We start from the raw sequence: 18,715 nt of genomic DNA on the forward strand, positions 1-18,715 counted from the left end.
CCCACATCAAATTCAGCTTTGTTAAATAGGAGTTGCTGCTAGTCAAATTAAAGCGGTTTGTTTCTACAGTAGAATCAATACAATGAAGACTATAGCTTAATTTAGCCAGAGACTTTTGCTGTATAACTTTATTAAACAGAAGACCAGTAAGACAAGCAGGGAAAGTGGAGGAAAACCCAAGACTTCCCTGGTTCTATTTTAGATTTGTGTGGTCTTTATCAACAGGGGAAAATTGTGCTCTCTCCATTGAAGGGCTCTGGATGTTTCTAATTTAAATGTGCACAGTTAATGCAAATTATTACATTAATTCAACGTAATGTTATGGGGCAGAGGTTCTTGTGATACTAGGAAAGGCAGTATTATTCTTGACTAAAGGAAAAGCGCTTAATTTGCATGCAAACAAATATGCAAAAGAATCATAAAGTCCTAGTGGTGGTAATAAAAATAGAAGTTGATGTTTATTAATATATCATTCCAGATACACAAAGTACCATTATGTGGCTCACAGGTTGAGTAAAATGTCCTGTATTCACCATGGCTGTAGACTAAAGCTCTATAAAACTGGAAATTCCACCAGATGGCCATTGTCAAAGCAGACTGTAAAAGTTTTAGGGCTGTGTTGCGCCAAAACCCTAGTCATGACTAATGTGGAAATAGCTTCTTAAAAATTAATTTCTGAGCATAACTGACCTACATTATAGTACAAGTAATAATCATAGTTTACACATAGATGACACCTGTTGCCTGAGGTCTGAAAGCACTTTACAAAGACTAGTAAATGTTCCTTTGTTACTGCTAAGGGAAGCAACAACATGTAGAGGTTGTGCCTTGCGTTTGGTCATGCAACAAGTTTAGTGACAGATTTGAGAATAGAACACAGTCTCCAGACCCTGTGACCTATCCCAAGCGGTCAGGCAGTGTTTTCTATAGGCTGGGGAACTGAACAGGTGACCTGAGTTTTGTTTCTGGCTCTGCCACTGACTTGCTATGGGGCAAAATACAGATCACTCAGGGCAAGATTCTGCCATCCTTACACTGACTAATGAAAAACTGATTGAGTAGACCAAACCAGTCAATGGGTCTACTCATGGAGTAAGGTGTTATGCAACACGAGGGTGACAATATATGGCTCTTAAGCATTTATTTGCTTTGGTTTCTCCATTTGTAAAATAATATTTATATTTGTTAAAGTATTTTGAGATCTGTGGATGAAAAATACCATGTGCATGCATGATGTTATAGATGGTCTCTAGTTATTAGGTTAACCATCACAGAGAATGAATTTATAAAGCTTTAGTCTACAGCCCTGGCAAATACATAAAGTTTTATTAAGCCATGAGTCACATAATGGTATTCAGTGGTACTGGAATGACATTAATATCAGCCTCTGTTTTTGGTATGGGCACACAGAGCAAGTGCCCCTACAGATAGTGTCTTTAAAAGTGCCCTCTCCTGTGGTTCTTGAGTTTAATTAATGAGCACATGGGCAGCTAATGTGAGATAAGACCCCTCTGAAGATTTGGACTTTGAGCTGCCAGTGAGTTCACAATCACATAAGCCCAAATTAATTGAAGCTGAGTGGAGTTGCAATCATCCCAATAGCAGCCCATAGATGCTGTAGCAATCACCAGCAGACAGATTGCCAAATCCTGGAAGAACACACCTGCTCCAAAGACTTCATTTGGGCGAAAGCCACTAAAGTGAAAGCACTGTCTTCATTCCCATCATATAAACTTTGGGGGTTTTTTGTATTTAAAGAACGGTCCTTAAAGTTCTCCCTTTTTACTTTGTTTTTGTTTTTTTTCCTTTTAGATTGATATGATTGTGACCTTGGGTGGACTTGGAGGACGCTTTGACCAAGCCATGGCATCAGTGGAGACTCTCTTTCATGCAACAGATATCACTCCCTCTCCCGTTATAGTTATTCAGGGGTGCTCCCTCATCTACCTACTTCAACCTGTAAGTGACATGAAGTGTGAGACCGTAATAAGCATAATACCATAATAAACCCTGCAATTCTAACAGTCAAAACTGCCATTTCCCTCATGTGGGAATTCTACTTGCTTCAGGATTATAGGATCAGACCCTTGATTTAAAATATATTGATAGCAATTAGGAGATGACTCATGGTTGCACCTCTACAGGAAAGGAATATTTTGCATCTTGCTGTCTGTAGCAATTAGGTTTAACTCACCAGGAATGGATTTTAAATAGAGTGGGGGGGGATTAAAAGAGTGAAAAGTTTGTAAGAGCCAAACTTTATTCAGTTCTGTGCTTGGTTATGAATGAAAGTGTCTTTGAATTTTTAAATTAAATTCTAATATAATTCAATTTAGATCCCATCTCTGCTTTTTTTGCATTTTGAACAGAAATACATATATGACTGACATATGAGAGAGAAACAGAAGGGGAAAATTCAAGGGCTTGAAAAACATGTCAGTCAGAATTCTCATATAATCCAAGTGCTGCAATTCATTATGATTGAAATACAGACGTGATTAAAGAGGGAATCTATTTGAAAATGTGTTGATTTTGTGATGTTCAGGTTTTTAATCCAGTTATTGATTCAAAAAAAAACACACGTGATTTCTTGCACAACTTTCACTTTTAAGATTTAATTCAGAAGGAAAACTTAAGCATCAAAGAGCTTTTTTTCTAACAGCTACTTATTGGCTTCTCTTTGGAAATATCTTTTCTGATGGTTCGATTTCTAGAAGTTTAACTAGTTATAAACTTATCCAATTTATCTTGTAAAGTGAGATTCACTGGCAAGGTTGATGACAAAGCCTACACTATGCATGCATGCTTCACTATAATCTGAGAGGTATTAGTGAGGTTCTAGAGAAGATTGCAGATTTAAATCCACAGAGGCAAATTCTACATTATCAACATGAGGCACTCTGCAGAAAGGATGCTGGGCACAGGAGCTCATTTGACAGTATGACAAGGAATGACTGCGATTATTAGTTACAGAGCTAAAAGGCTAGATATGGAACAAAGTGAGGGAAAACCAGGGCTGAAGGATAATTGTGATCATATCTGATAGTGGGAAGTAATTTACACGTGAATGATTTGCTCATATTGTACTGTAGTAACACTAAATTAATTTTAGGAGACTTTTGCAAAGGCTAGTTGGAACATTTTGAGGAGTTTCAGTAAGATTAGGAATGTCCCATTTAGCATTTTAAAATGTTTGCTTTGATCATATATCTATTTTAATTTTGGGGTTTTTTTTATAAATGACTTTTAAAATATCAGAGTTATAATTGTGTGATTTTTTTTTTTGAAGGAATAATTAGCTCCCTAACAACTTGAACAAATATCCTTTTATCATATTACTTATTTACGTTGTATTTTAAGTGATTTTTTTGGTTTGTTTTACTGATAACATTTTACTCCTTTATTACACTTTTACAAAATTTGATAATGCAGTTTTTCATTGGCACAGGATATTACTTCTTTCACTCAGTTTCTGGCTGATGTACAGTACTGCCAGCTGATGACTTTTATAACTCCAGACCGTTTTCTATTCAGAAATAAAAGGCAGATTCAGGGGGCAGGAATCTTACAGCAATCTTAAAGCTAACTAACACAACATTCCATTCCATTGTTGTCATCTCCATTATCTTCAATCCACTACCATAGTCCTTTTGGAAAATAATTTTACCCTCTGTTTTCCAGATAAGATCAAATAAGTAGTTTATAAATAGGAACAAATAATATTCCTAAACTGGAAGTACTTTCTTCCTATTCAATTAAGTTTAGGCTTACATTATGATAGTTTCTCTTGTAAATAGCTACAGCAAATCACAGCTCTTTTTCTTTGTAATTTAAAATCAAGGAAAGAGAGAATCAGAGATGAACAGGCTTTTTTGAAAGAATGCAAGTCTGTGAAACAAAAGAAGTGTGATATCATGATGCACTAATACAAATTATACACTTACAAAGGATATCTGTGACCAATGTGACGATTTCCTGCAGTATCTTTGGAAAAACCCTATTGAGTTAAGTTAAAGTATCTTTGGAGTCCATTGCATTAAATGCAAAGGTTACATATTATTGTGGGCTTGGATGATCAGAAGACTATGCTGAACTATGTGCAGACAAGAATGTTTTGGGGTGGCAATAACTGTGAAGTGGAATTCCTGGGAAATACTTAGGGGGAGATGAAAGCAAATGCCCTCCACCAGTTGTTCAAAACCTCAACCTTTTGAAGCCATTCCCTCCACTGTCTGCTGCTTACCTATTCCTGGAGGTTGGAGGTCAAAGGCCCAAGCTGTATAAAGAAACAGGTTGATGTGTACAGTCTGGGTTCTTACTTCAAGCTGAAGTTGTTATGAATTTGTAATAACAGAAAAACCTCTATGTTGGTTTTTAAGGACTGACCACCTACCAAAGGTCTTGTGGGAATGGGGGTGATTTCTGGTATATTAGTATATGAGTAGGGTCTTTTATTGTTTTAATATGTTTTCTCTCTAATGCTTTTACTTTACAAATAAATGTGCTTGCTTACAAAGAGCTGTGGTGACTTATAACTGTGGCCAATTATGATGTTGATAGCCGCTGAAGAAAAAGCAAAGCACAGATGCTGGCCTATTTAGATAATTTGGTAGTCAGGGAACTGTGTGGCCTGGAAAAACCCCATTAGGGAGGGGAAAAGATAGGGTTTTCTGCTCAAGCAAGGTGACTGCTGGGAGCCAGAAGCCTAAAAGTGGGTGCCCTTGCTGTCAGGGCTGGATTAACCTTTTGTGGGTCTGGCACCAAATATGTTTATATCTGTTTGTGAGCCCCCAGGGGAGCAATTGGTCCTGGCGCCAGGGGCATTGGTCCCTGGAACAAGGGACCCACTAAGGACAATTGGGCACTGCATGAGGGAGGGTAGGGCATTCGGTGTCTGGAGCCAGGAGCCGGCTGGGGCAAAGGTAAATGGAGCAGGGGTGTGGGGTCAGTCCCTGGAGTGAGGGGCTGGCCGGGAGCAATGGGTCACAGTGGGGTCAGGATCTCTACCTCTCCTCTGGAGCTGGGGTGGGAGCCACTTCCTTTTCTCTCCTCTCCTCTTCCCGCCCTCTAGTGGCGGATTGGGTTACTGTGCCTGACCACTGTCAGGTCCCTCCACAGCCAATGCCTCCCTCCCTGCCCACAGGTATGTGTCGTTATGGGCCCCTTCCGAATGTGGGCCCAGCATGACGGTGCAATTGGTGCCATAGTAAACTCAGTACTGCTTGCTGGACCATGGAGGGAGAACACAAGCACAGTTGCCCTGAACTGTGACAACATCTTGCTAGAAAATCCTTGTTCACGTAGCAGGCAAATGTGAAAGCATACTCTCTTGGGGAGGAAGGATCCATTTTTGTTGTTAGGTTTCTGGGTCAGTAAAGCATAAGCAAAAAAGCATTTTCGCTCCAAGTAAACTTAGACTCTTGCCTATTAATACAGAACTAATACTATACTCCTGTGTTCTATACTCCTTATATATTTTCTGTTTAGATTTATAACCCAAAAAGAGAGAACACTTACCCCATGCTGTACATATATTGACATAGATAGAAATAGAGTGAAATAAACATAAAGCCAACAGCTTTCCCTAGTCCCAACCCTCAAAAATAACTAACAGAAATAGTCATACCCCAAAATTATTTAGCCTCACCCACAGACACCAATCTATCATTTTTCTAATTCCCCAAAAGCCTGGATAAAGGGGTGGTGCTTTCATTTTGCCATGAAGACCAACAGATTTGGAAGCCAATGCTGATCGCAGAGCACTGGTGTCATGTCCTCCCACTGAGATATACCACTTGTTAAGGAAGCTGCCTCAGTCTTACATCAGTTTAAATTTCTGGATTCTTTTAAGATGTAGTGCTGGGTAGAGTTCATTGCAGTAACCTGTATTATAAGTTAATATTTGTCAGAGGACAGTAGATGTTTCTGGTAAAGCATCTATAATCCCTGTTCATACAATGTGTTTTTAAATATGTTGAAATTATGTAACCTAATCAATTTAATGTCAGGTTTTATAATATTTTATAAGAATGATCTCTCCTCTTCAGCCCTGCCTCATTCATTGTGAATCTTAACAGAATGAATTGAGTGATATGTGGCTATTCTGAGTAGGGCAGAATCTGTAGAATTGGAAAATATGATTGATTGTCAGGGAAGCAGCAATGGCACTGACTCATATTATGCCCTTGGTAGTCACTTAACTGCTCTCTGTGCCTTTATTTATCTGTCTGTAAAATGGGTATAATAATACCTTTGAGTTTTGCTTTTTGGCCGAATGTTTGTGAAGCCCTTTGATTTTTTCAAAAGAAAGATTACATAATAGTGGAAATTATATTTTTTTACTATTTCACATTCCTCTGACTAGAAATAGGGAGGCAGAGTAGATGCTCCAACAGGTGACATATCCTTTGAAGCAATTTCCAATGTCATGATTTAAGCAAAAAATTAAAAATAGAATATATAATATCTCTGCACTGAATAATGATCGTATTTCTTCTTTGGTGAAAAAAGAATCCTTAATAAGGAGTAATCATTTCTTATGAGCAAGATATTTTATGTAACTGTCCATACTTTTTATGCTTGAAATTTTGCTAATGTCAATTACCATTAGGGTATACCCTGGCTGAAGAGCATTGGGCTCTCAGAGTCATGTTTATCATGCTACCCATGCTCAATACAAATGGCTTAAGGTTTTACATACATATTTTCTCATTTTCTGGTACTGTGCTTCTCAGGAGTACAGAAACATTAGCTTCTGTACACTGAGCATAAATTATCTTTTATCTGTGAGTTTTATGGCAGTTTGTAATACAAGGTAATAGGATTTATGACCAAGAAATGAGAAGATGTCCAAGAGTTAATGAGGCATGTCTTTTCATTATACTGAGCGGAGTTCCGTGTTCCCCATGCAGGATTCCAACGTTGTGATGTGGGGAAGAAGTATTGCTACTTGTACTTGAAAATATGTTGCACAAGCATACTTTTGTCAGTTTTCTAACTCTCCAGAAATGTATGAATATTGTGGTAACCTATTTCTGCCATGCTGTTACACTTCCTTGTGTTTTTCCTTCCCATAAGAAATAATGAGGAATGTCGTAATGCTCATAGGAACTGAGGAATGAAACAGAATGCTGATAATATTAGGCATGTAACCTTGTGATTAAATCTAAGGACTAGGGGGTCAGAATTCTTCTGGTTTTTTCCCTCAGCTTTCCTGCCAACTCAGTGTGTAGTCTAGGGCAAGCCACTTAACCTCCATGTCCCACAATGCTCCCATCTATAAAGTAAGTATAATACACTTACTCACCAGACTGAGTATTTTGGACTTTACTTCAATTTTTGTAAAATACCATAAGATCCTGAGATGAAAAGCTCTATAGAAGAGCAAGATATTGCTGTTGGTAGTAGTTGTAACAATAACTAATAGCCTTTTAGTTAGCTTCCACATCTACACCTTCTTCATATCTACAGATGTAGGCTATGTCTTCACTGCTGGCAACAAATTCGCTGCTGTCAGATCGATCTATCCAGATTGATTGAGCAGTCAGTGAAAACCCGCTCAATCGATCCGGAAGTCGACACATTAAAACCACCCCGAAGTGTGTAGCGCTGCGTCAACGGTAACGCATTTCTCTGGCGCAGCGCAGTGAAGACGCCGCGTAGAAGAGGAGTTACGAAGTCGACGGGAGTTATGCAAGCTACTCTGCGTAGCTTGCATAACTCCCGTCGACTGCCGCCGAATTTCCAGGTAAGTGTAGACCTGGCCTTAGGCTTTGATTTTGCCAGTGTTTCCACATGGGCAGACTCATGTGCCCATGAAGTCATTTGGGCGTCACACAGTGCAGGGTTTTGCAGGATTGGGGTCCATGTTCATTCTCTCAGTTAATAAGCAAACTAACCAAATGTCTGCCTGTCTTTCTCTCATTCTCACACATATACACATGTCAAGTTCTGTGAATTGTTTCAACACCAACCAGAACTACTCACTCATCTGTTATTGTTGCAGTTCGGTGTGGCAACATCTTTCTGCTCTGTTTGCCACGATGTCCCTGCTTGTATGGTAAAAGATAATCGGAAATCCAGATACTATGCTGACAGCCTCTGCGTTTCTCTTGTGTATTCAGTATCCTGAATTTCACAGAACAAGTGTGTCTAAAGCTACATCTACATTTGGAGCTAGGAGTGTGATTCTTAGCTTGAGTAGTCATCCACAAAAACTGGTCTAGCTGCAGTAGCACGGAGAGTGGCAGCAGTGGCTAATTGCCCTGAGTATGTACACAGGGGGACTGGATACGTTTGTACTTGAGGTGGCTAGCTAGCATGGTGCTGCTACTGCCACTGCTCATATTACTGTGGCTTTGCTACTATTTTTAGTGTGCTAGCTCAGTGAGAGCCAGCGCAAGTATGTCTACTCAAGGTGGGAATCACACCCACAGCTCCAACTCAGAGAAGTGGTCTCTGAGGAGTAAGCACTGTTGTCAGATTAGTTCCCTACTACCTTTCTTCTGATACAAGGCTCTCTTTAAGATCCTGATTTCACTCCTACTGAAGTTCCTGATGGGGAAATCCCAAGTCTTGAGTCTCTCTCCTCATTCTTCTTCTCCACAATTTCGGATCAGTCAACATCTGTTTTTTAATGTACTGTTGCCATATTGTGAAGGTAGTCTCATTTACAATGAAGCCATAGTAGCCATAGTACCCACAGTGCAATCACTCTTTAAGATTCTGCTCTAGAGATAACAAAATATTTCTTTTTCTCCTTCTCCTCTAAGGTTGCATGTCATTTAGTGTTACTCCTTTCTATCATGAGGACATCACCATTATAGTCAAAAGCAACGAATCTTTGTTCTTCTACCTCCAAAGACCTCATTTTGTATAGTTAGCATAATAAAAACCTAATTCAGGACCTTGCATTTTATGGAGTTCTTACAGATAAAATGGTCTGTTCCTGATAAAGCAGATCTTTCTGTGGCTGCCTATTTAAGAGAATTAGCCATTCAGCTGGAAAGAAATGCCTTATGTCTAAAACTAGCAACCGTGAAAATGGACTGAAGTCTTCCCCTGGGAGTCTGAACCTTTACCGAAGGTTTTGGGATTGTAGTGAAATATTTTGTTTCCAAGGCTTCCTAAGACTGATATTAATGCATTCAAATAGCCTTCCAGGAAAGATTATGAAACGCTTGCTTAGCAGGTAGATTTGAAGCATTACTGAATCACTTAAAGTTTTCCCCTAGTTATTGGCTAACAAAAAGATGGTTCCAGAGGAGTGGGGGTCCAGCAGAATAAGAGGGAGCTCGTCCCTTCCTAGATATGATAGAAACCCTGGCCGTTCTGTTTTATACCTACAGTTGGATCATTTTATGTAAGCTTTACCTACAGATTGATTTAAACCCAATCATGAAGCTCTAATCGCAGTACTGGGCAAATTTCTCGCTGTCTCCAAAGTTTTAGGATGTAGCTAAGCCTATCAATGAGAGGTACTTACTTGCCTATCCATAGCATGCTCCTTAGACTGTTCTTCCTTGCAGGGGCCATCTCTTTATACCCATTTGTACAGCACCTCTCCTGGCTGACGTGTGAGGGTGATGTTAACGTAAATGACTATATATCAGTGAGTCTTAAAAGGTCCCATATTCTCACTCCCTTACTTCTTAAGAAAGCTCACCCTGAGGAATGTGCTATTTCCTTGCTGAAATGGAATCTTCATTTGATATCACAAGAAGATGGCTTTGCTCAGCGTCTACCCTTAAAATAAATATGAGAGTCAGGACTCCAACACTTTTATTTAGAAATAATCGCCCCTCCCCGTAGGAAAATATCAATGGGCTAATAGTCACTGGCTTCACTATTGTAGTGTTGCAGCTTTCATGACACTGTATAAAAATGACCTATTTCTTTTGGTCAACGACTGTTTTTATAGGAATTACGGTTAGAACGCAGAATTGCTGTGTAACTGTCACCATTTGTTTCCTGCATCTACTGAATTCAGTTGATCCAGATGTAATTAATTTTTTGCCATTCAGATTTTAGGAATTGGGTGGAATTTATGAGCTATTCTACTTTTCGCTGTTGCCACAGGAAAATCTAATGGCAAATTTCTCGTAATGATACATTGTGTGGTTCAGTTTATTCCTGACAAATGTATGCTGTCAAATAAATATACAAATATTAAATAGAAACAATACCTTTGAAAAGAACCTTGTAAATTCTGTTTTTGTTTTGCATAATTAGCATCACTAGAGAAGTGCAGTATTACGCCAATTTTCAGAAGGTGTTTTAGAATAATCTTGAATTTTGTGAGAAGGGGTCATTCAAATGTGTTGCTAGAGCATTTTGGAGGGTAGGCAGAGGGACTGTTTGCAGTGGAGGACAGCAGTCACTTACGAACTGTTGCTATTTAATGCAGACATACATGTAAAATATTAAAGTTTCTATGTGCCTGATCCTACAAGCCTTGCTTACATAAGTAGTCCGTACTCATGCAAGTGACTGCTGTGAATTCAGAGGCCAGTGTGCTTATGTAAGGACAGTTCACATGAGTAAGGGTTGCAGGAGAGGGCACTAAATTGCAAGTAAACTTGAAGAGAGTATTTGCTGGATGCTAAGCTTTAACTTGTATCAAGGGCTTGATATTTCCAAACTGCCACTATCAAACTAGAGGTAAGTTTTTTGTTACTAAACAAATCCTACTTTAGCCATATTTTCTATGAAACAAGGGTAGTATCCTGTGGCCAATTAGATTAATCACACAATTGTTGTTCCTATAACATATCCCAGAGGCTATCTTCCAAAAAGCATGCTGATTTAATTGGAGATGAGCTAATTAAATTACTTTGTATTTCTAAATTCTGGATTGTGTGATTGTTTGAGTTAATACCCAGATTTCACACTTCTCCCATGCTTCTGCTATCAAATGTTCAATCGTTGTCCGAACTTCTAATTAGGTCCCACAACAGTTCAGACGTGAGAATATAGGAACATCCTGAATCTAGTAAAGCTCCTTCTGGGAGGTTACTTACTCTGCTGCTGACCCTAGCTATTGTAATGGGACTCTATTCACATTTTAATAACTGATCCTTCCAGTTCATTGAAAGAAGGTGCACTATACTGAGAGAAACTTCCTGATAAACGACTAATTTTCTCAGGGCTGGGATTTTCATTTTGGCATTGTAGCTCTTCACTTTCTTTTGTAATCTTGATTTTTACCAACTTCTTTCTGCAATTCTCTGAGATCCTTCGTTTGTGTGTCTGATGCAATACTAACATTTTCCTTTGCCATACTAACAATTTTTCCTATATGATGGCAGATGTGGAAGCTGTGCAGCAGCTTCCTTTAATTTATTTTAAAATTAATTTTCACTGAGTTCAATCTGAAAAAAAAAAAATAATACAATCAGTACAGGAGCCTCTGTGGTATTTATTTTGACTTTTTTTACATTGGCCCCACATTTTCAGGTTTCATTCACTATGCCACAGACTTTTGTATTGACTGTTCCTGACTGCACTTCAGTTGAAAGACACAGCAGGAAGAATGGGCAGCTGGGTTTGTTGGCCAAGGCGGTATGGAGAAGGAGGTCTAAGATAGTAGGATATCTATATTAATTGGGTGTTCCTGCTAAAAGGATCAGCAGTGAAATAATTGTGACTTTACATTATTGTCTTGGTTTCCGAGTTGTCATAGTTTCAGAGTTAACACCCCATTGGGATTGATGGGAGCAGATCATATTTCTCATCTGCTGTCTTGGGGTCTATCTGTGCAAAAAAGGTGTGTCCTAACTCAGGTTAAATAGCAGTGAAAACATGGAAGCCTGGATTTTAACTTGGATTAGCAATTCAAATTCAAACTCAGGTTCCTCTTTATGCTTTTACTTGAACTGCTATCCCCAGTTAAAAGCAGAGTTGCTGTGTGTCCACTGATATTTTAACCTCAGTGGTCTATAATGCGGGTTAGCTAACCTGAGTTAAGAACATGCTTTTTTTGTTTGTTTGTTTGTTTGTTTGTTTGTTGCAGCGTATACGTGCCCTTAGGCTCTCTGCAGATTCAGGCTGACTTCAGTGTAGCAGGTCAGATTCTGTTGATCTATAAGATTTTGTTTATAACAAAAGGTCCAGAAAGTTTTTTTCAGTCAACTCTTAGATTCCCTATCCTACTTAGATTCCCTGTCCTAGATTCCTTAGATTCCCTATCCTACTGTCTTATTAGAGGTGAATTTCTCCTAAGAGGTTCTGTAGGGGGAACATGATGACATTGTAGTTTGCTTCCCAGTTCTAGTATTAGCAGAACTTTCATGATAGGTGGGGTATGTAAGAGATGAGATTCTTCACCTCCGTCCTCCTTGTCATTGTGATTGAGTGTTGTAAATTGGCCTGGGGTCTGTAATCTATACAAACAGACACTTCTGGAAGGAAAATAAATATCTGAAAAGTATTTTATTACATGTTGTTAAAAATGTAGAAGGGAAAAATGAGTACTTCCTAGAGTGAATTTAAATGCCAAGAAAACTGAGATGATAGAGAGTGACGTTCAATTACTATCTACTATGAAAACCAGAAAGTTCAGAACGCTAAATACTCAGTCTGATCAAGGCTTTAATGACTGATATTTTCCTTTACAGGAAAAATGGAAAATAGAGATTTGAACTTTCAAATCTCAGAGGACTGAGTTTATTTCAAGATGCAGAAGGGGACTATCCATGCTCTGGTGCCATAACTATATCAGAAAATGTTATCTCTTAAATTTGATCCCATTGTAAAATTGCTCAAGTTTTTCAAACACTTCTAGTATCAGTGTTAATTCTGTTTCTGCCTTGGTGGTGGCTTCTGCGGAATATGGATTGACTATATTTACTCTTATTGTTACCTGGAAAGAAGGATTATATTTGGTAATGCCTTAGGCCCAGGGGAGAATGCTATGCCACCTTGATAAATAAGCATATGTCTTCACTGACTTAGAGAGAGCCATTCAGCTTCACCACGGGAAGTGACTTTGAAATCTGAATTTTCTTCTGTTATTACCAACATGTATTTGTATCGGATGGTTTTATTATTCCAACCCGTGTACAGATATGCCGAAGCCAGGCAGTTATCAGGGATCATCCCCCTACGGTGTCCTTCAAGGTGCTGATAGCCTTCTGCAGGGTGTCTATCAGCCTTGAGTCAATTGGAACCGAGAGGGCTTGCCAATGATGAGGTGCATTGACTTCAGATGGAACAGGTTCTGCCCTGTAATATTAATCATCAGAAGTATATATTTTTATTACGATCAAACAAAGTATAATTTTGGAGATGAAAGTTTAAAATAAAGACAGTGAAACTTTGATTACTCATTGTGTTCCATATTCTGTAACACTTCCCATTTTTATAGTTGAATAACACATTATATTCAAATTTGTCACCAATTTTAATGATGATTAGCATCATGGAAATGTAGGGCTAGAAGGGAACTTGAGAAGGCATCAAGTCCAGTCCTCTGTCCTGAGGGAGGACCAAGTAAATCTAGACTATCCCCGACAGGTGTTGTCTAACTTGTTCTGAAAAACTTCCAGTGATGGGGATTCCACAACCTCGCTTGGAAGCCTATTCCCGAGATGAACTACCATTATAGTTAGAAAGTTATCCCTAATATTTAACCTAAATCTCCCTTGCTGCAGATTAAACCCATTACTATTTGTCCTACATTCAGTGGACATAGAGAACAATTGATCACAGTTCTCTTTATAACAGTCCATAACATACTTGAAGACTGTTATCAGGTACACCCCTTAGTCTTCTTTTCTGAAGATTAAAAATGCCCAGTTTTTTAACCTTTTGCTTCCTAACTGAAATACTTGGCACGTGTCTTTGTAGAATTTCATCTTGTTGAATACAGACCAGTTCTCCAGTTTCTCAAGGTCATTTTGAATTCTAATCCTGTCCTCCCAAATGCAAATGACACTAAGATGGGAGGGGTCACAAGCCAGTTTTATAAGCATATCCTCCACTCCAATATCTAGGTCATTAATGAAAATATTGAATAGTACCAGACCCAGTAACACCTGTGTTCTTCTTTGGCTTTTGAACGTGATTTTTGAATGGTTAAAATTTGTTGCAAGCTTATTGAGGTATTTTATTGCAGACATATTTTCTCCTTTACTTTTGATGATTATATTTTTATTCACTATTTCCTAAAGTCTAGGTATAATGTTTATATATTTAAGTAATAAATCAAATACAATTTTTTTAAAAAGCTTAACAGCCGGGAGCATTATACTAGTGTGAAAGCCAAAAGAGTATTACTGGTACAGATTAGATTTAAGCACATAACAGTTAAACTTGATTCAGCAAAGCAAATACTTAAATCTCATTAAGGCTTGCAAGCTTAAAGACATAGTATCCCATTTTCCATCCAGTCCATAATGTTAAATTACTCTCTCTTTTCGCTGTATTTTCCCATCAGTATATAATACTCATTGAATTCTTATTGGGAAATATCTAAACTTCATTGATTTCTACATCTATTTCTGCAACAATATTATTACTTATGAAAGTAGGGCTCTACATCTAAAACCGTTTAACCATCTTTTCCTAAATAAAGAATACAATAGAAATTCTTTGTTAATTGAATTACCGTCTTCATTTTAATAATGTCAAACACCTGAGGTAGATGAAGGAGGTACACCCAGAGGGGGAAATCCTTTGGTCTGACTCAAGGAATAAATTATCTGTTTGACTAGTAATTAATTCACAGGGTTCCCTTCTAGAAACCAAAGTGCTGGCAATAAAACAAGAACTTGTTTCTTGAATCAGAGCCATTTATGCCTCTTACATGTATTCTGCTAAAAACTGTAGTTCAGTAGTAGGATGCCTTTCCTGAGGCAAATAGAGGCCACCATATTCAGTTCCTGTTCATACATCACATTTCTCTTGGGGGAAATAAAATTAAAAACGTCTTACTAATAAATAAATAGGTGTTTTTCTCCAATTTGGAAGTACTGGCAGCTTTTTTCAGCTGAGGAAATACCTCAGAGAGAAGAGGCCAGTGGAAGGTCACCGAGCTAGGCTTAACTCAAGCATGCCAAAGTAAGAGCTTATCATTAGCTAAAAAACTGTTAAGTTTGCATACAAGGATAAGCTACCCATATCCTCTGTGCCATTGGAATTTGGGAACTAGAAAGTCATTGGAGACAAGTAAGTTTTTGACGTAGGGATAATGGAAACGTTAAAGTACTTAAATGAATGAAAGCTGGGCAGATTCACATGGGGAAGGCAGATGCCAGAGTAGTCTTCATGAGGGGCATTCACTTCTCTTCCCTGCTTTTAAGGGTGGAAGATAGAGGAGACAGAATTCAAAGCCCCGCAACTCCTACTCCTTGATTACTGCTGCACACTAGTTTCCTTGTATGCAGGGCTGCTAAGCGCCCTATGAAGCCTTCCTCCTTCTCACGGGTTCTCCACACCTCCCTGTGGCTGAAGGGCCTACGTTTGTCCCTCTATGCAAGGAAAGCATAAATAAGGAAGCTCTTGGGAGCACACAAATACTAATATTATCCTTTGTGCATAGTCACGTCAGAACATCTATTTAGAGATATGTCCACTCAAATAAACTCCACTTAACCATCTCTTACAGACATGTTTAGGTTCTTTATGTGATGGTTCAGTGAATTCAGTTGAAGTGCTACAGTGTCTGTGGCTTAGCTGTCTCTAGGTCACTTGTGTGTTTGACTTTCCAATAAAACTCCTTTCTTCCCAGCACATCTGCTATTTATGACACAGCATGAATTACAAATAACCATTGTTGTTTTATTCATTTATTAATAGTAATTCCTTCTCATGAAAATCACTCTGTACAGACTGGTACCAAACTACTGTACTTTATATTCTGCTATATATCTCAGTTGACCTTGAGGAAGTCTTATAGCAACATGAGTTTAGGAATTAGGTCTTTTAACAAAAGCCTTTTCTCTGATTGCTATGCACAGACACATTAAAAGATCAAATCCATTCTTCAAGAAACTATTTAAAAAAAAAAAAATGCCAAACCTTGAACATTTACCTTTTATCCCCAGTCATGTGTGACTGAGAATAGTTTCAGTTATTCAGTGCAATCCATTAAAAGGTGCAAAACAGTCAGAAATAACTGTCAGTACTAGGCTGAAGTAGCTGACCTAGTTAACCATGTTCAGAATGGTGTTACTCAAATACAACTGATGGGACGTATTACCTCCCCACTCACCTCTTTGGTGCAAAGACAGAAGTCACCAATATTTACTTTACCACTAACTTCTGATAATAAAGAAAAGGAAATAACTTATTTTGTGTAGTACCAGGAAACTCTGTGCTATGATTTGAAAGTTCCTCATTTTAAAAATGGCACAAGTCTATAAACTTGAGACTGACACAGAGAAGTTGACACAACATCACTGTGTCCTCCTGGGAACAGAGTGGAAATTTCATGTGGGGAGGATTTCTTGTTATATTTCATAGCTACTGTTGCTCAGAAGCAGACGGAGCTTTTAATTTTCTTGGACGGCATCTGCTTCTGGAAGGAACAAAAGCAAGTATCTTCTCTGCTTGAATGTATTAGTATTTCTTACTGGGATTCTGGAGATGTAGGGAGCTTCAGGCCCCCACCGGTTACAATGACATAATATTTTTGTGGGCCTCTTCACAAACCATCTTTTGACACTTGTCAACTTGCTAATTACCTCTTGGCTTTTAATCTTCTTTGGGGGGAATGTTACAAAGAAGATGGTAGGAAAAAAAATATGAGAATACTTCTAATGTTCAGGCTTCCTCAGTCCTGCTTGATGTAGATTTAGGTTTGGGAATGGTAAGAGATGGCAAGATTTTATTTATTTATTTATTGGCAATGAATGAGAATTGTGTGTCCATGCTGAATTAGATCCATCAGTTGTCTGTGAAGCTGTTGATCTTGTGATGTTGCCTGACATAGTGAGCCCTTGATGGGCATAGTTGTTTTTGGAGTAGTCATGTCCTTGTCGAGAGGATGCAAGGTGTAATGGTAATAGTGATACCTAGCTTTTATACAAGCCTTGATCATGTACTTTAGAAATCAACACTCAAACCCATATAACACTTTTCTCATTCATAGATCTCAGAGCACTTTACAAAGGAATTCAGTATCATTATCCCCATTGTATAGGTTGGGAAATGGAGGCACAGAGTGGTGACGTGATTTGCTCAAAGTTCCAGTAGAGCCAGTGGCAGGTCTGGGAATAAAACTTAGATTTTCTGAGTCCTAATCAAGCACCTTATCCACTAGGTCATTTTGCCTCCCTATCGTGACAGTGAGCTACCTTTATAGATGAGCTACACCTAGTCCCAAACTAAAATATTTATTTTTCTTGTTTATGAATTCTCAGAAATTCATCAGAGCAACAAAAAGATCTTAATTTAAAATCACTTGTGTGACAAATATGTCAGTGTCTTGCAATATCCTGGACAAACTTCATTGAATTAAGTTTAAGTATCGTAGGAGTTCCTTGTATTAAAAATGCAAATTTGTGTGTGTTATTGTGGGATTCTATGTAACATCTCTAAGGGAGAGCCATGATGACTGTCTCCAGGGAAATGTTATGAGCTTCAAAGAACTATTTGAAATAATGTAAACTTTTACAGTTGAGTAGGTTTCCTAGGAAGTACCTGGGGGAAGGGAATGCAAATTCCCCACCCATAGACCTAAACTTTTGAAGCTATGCTCTGAGAGGAAGCCCATTGTCTGACTGATTACCTATTCAGGATCTCTAAGGTTCAAAGACCCAAACTCTACAAAGGAGAAACTCACCAATTCGAGTATGTGCTTAACCACTGTTATGAACTTGTAGCTAGAGAAGATACTCTTGGAGGAAAGTCTTTCAAGACTGTTCACCTGCCAGAGCCCTTGTTGGAGTTGAAGGATGATCTCTAGTAAGCTTCTTAGCATGTATGTAGGTTCTTTCATTGTTTGAATATGTTTTTTCTGTAATGCTTTCATTTTAAGAATAAATGTGCTTGCTTAGGAAAAGTTGTGTAGTAACTTAACTGTGAGCAATTGTGCTGTTGGCAGCCTCGGCAGAAAAAAGCAAAGCAGGCCTTCTTAGGCAGTCTGACATTCCGGAAAATTCACAGTGTAGGCAGGGAATTATGCAGCCTGGAAATATTTCAGTCTGGCGGAAGAAAGATGGGTGGGGAGCCAAAAGCTCAAGAGTAGGTCCTTGCTGGAGCAGTTGCCCTGAACAATGACAATATCATTTTAGCCTTCAAAAAAATATTCTGTAATGCTACAGCAGCATTACATTTAGGAGAAAAAAAAAGGTGCATATATTAAATTAATAATCTCACTACTAAAAAACAGAAATGTAGTCTTAAATCAAGAGCTGTTAATTTAATTTCATGGGTTATTTTTTTTTTTTATCAACTATATCACCAAAGAAAGAGGAGGAAGACTAGCTAGTCAAATTCTGGTAAACAATTTAGCTCCTTGGAAAACCTATGTCACGAGGTTCTCCTTCTCCTCTTCTCTTTATATATGAGTAGGTGATGTATTAGCATCCAAGTATATTTTTCCCCTCATCAGAATATTACAAAACCTATTATGATTGTCACCACAAATCACACATATGGCAAGTTAATGGATGGTTACATGCATCCTTATTTCATTCAATTTTTTATTCAGCATTCCTAACATTCACATCCCTAAACTATTTTTAAGGAGAAAAATAAGTATACATATGACAGT

At 38.3% G+C, this 18,715-nt stretch overlaps 1 protein-coding gene across 8 annotated transcripts in view; it reads left to right on the forward strand.

The window, feature by feature from the left end:
* Positions 1-18,715, forward strand: part of TPK1 (thiamin pyrophosphokinase 1) — a 448,492-nt gene that overhangs the window by 302,958 nt on the left and 126,819 nt on the right. For all 8 annotated transcript variants that reach the window (XM_067550355.1, XM_067550351.1, XM_067550354.1 and 5 more), the window contains one exon: positions 1,813-1,959. In XM_067550355.1, the coding sequence (XP_067406456.1) occupies positions 1,813-1,959 (147 nt within the window). The remainder of the gene's footprint in view (positions 1-1,812; positions 1,960-18,715) is intronic.

Source organism: Emydura macquarii, unplaced genomic scaffold, assembly GCF_026122565.2.
Source record: "Emydura macquarii macquarii isolate MOO-44397 ecotype Brisbane River unplaced genomic scaffold, CSIRO-AGI_Emac_v2 contig_1263, whole genome shotgun sequence".
NCBI classification, from domain to species: Eukaryota; Metazoa; Chordata; order Testudines; family Chelidae; genus Emydura; species Emydura macquarii.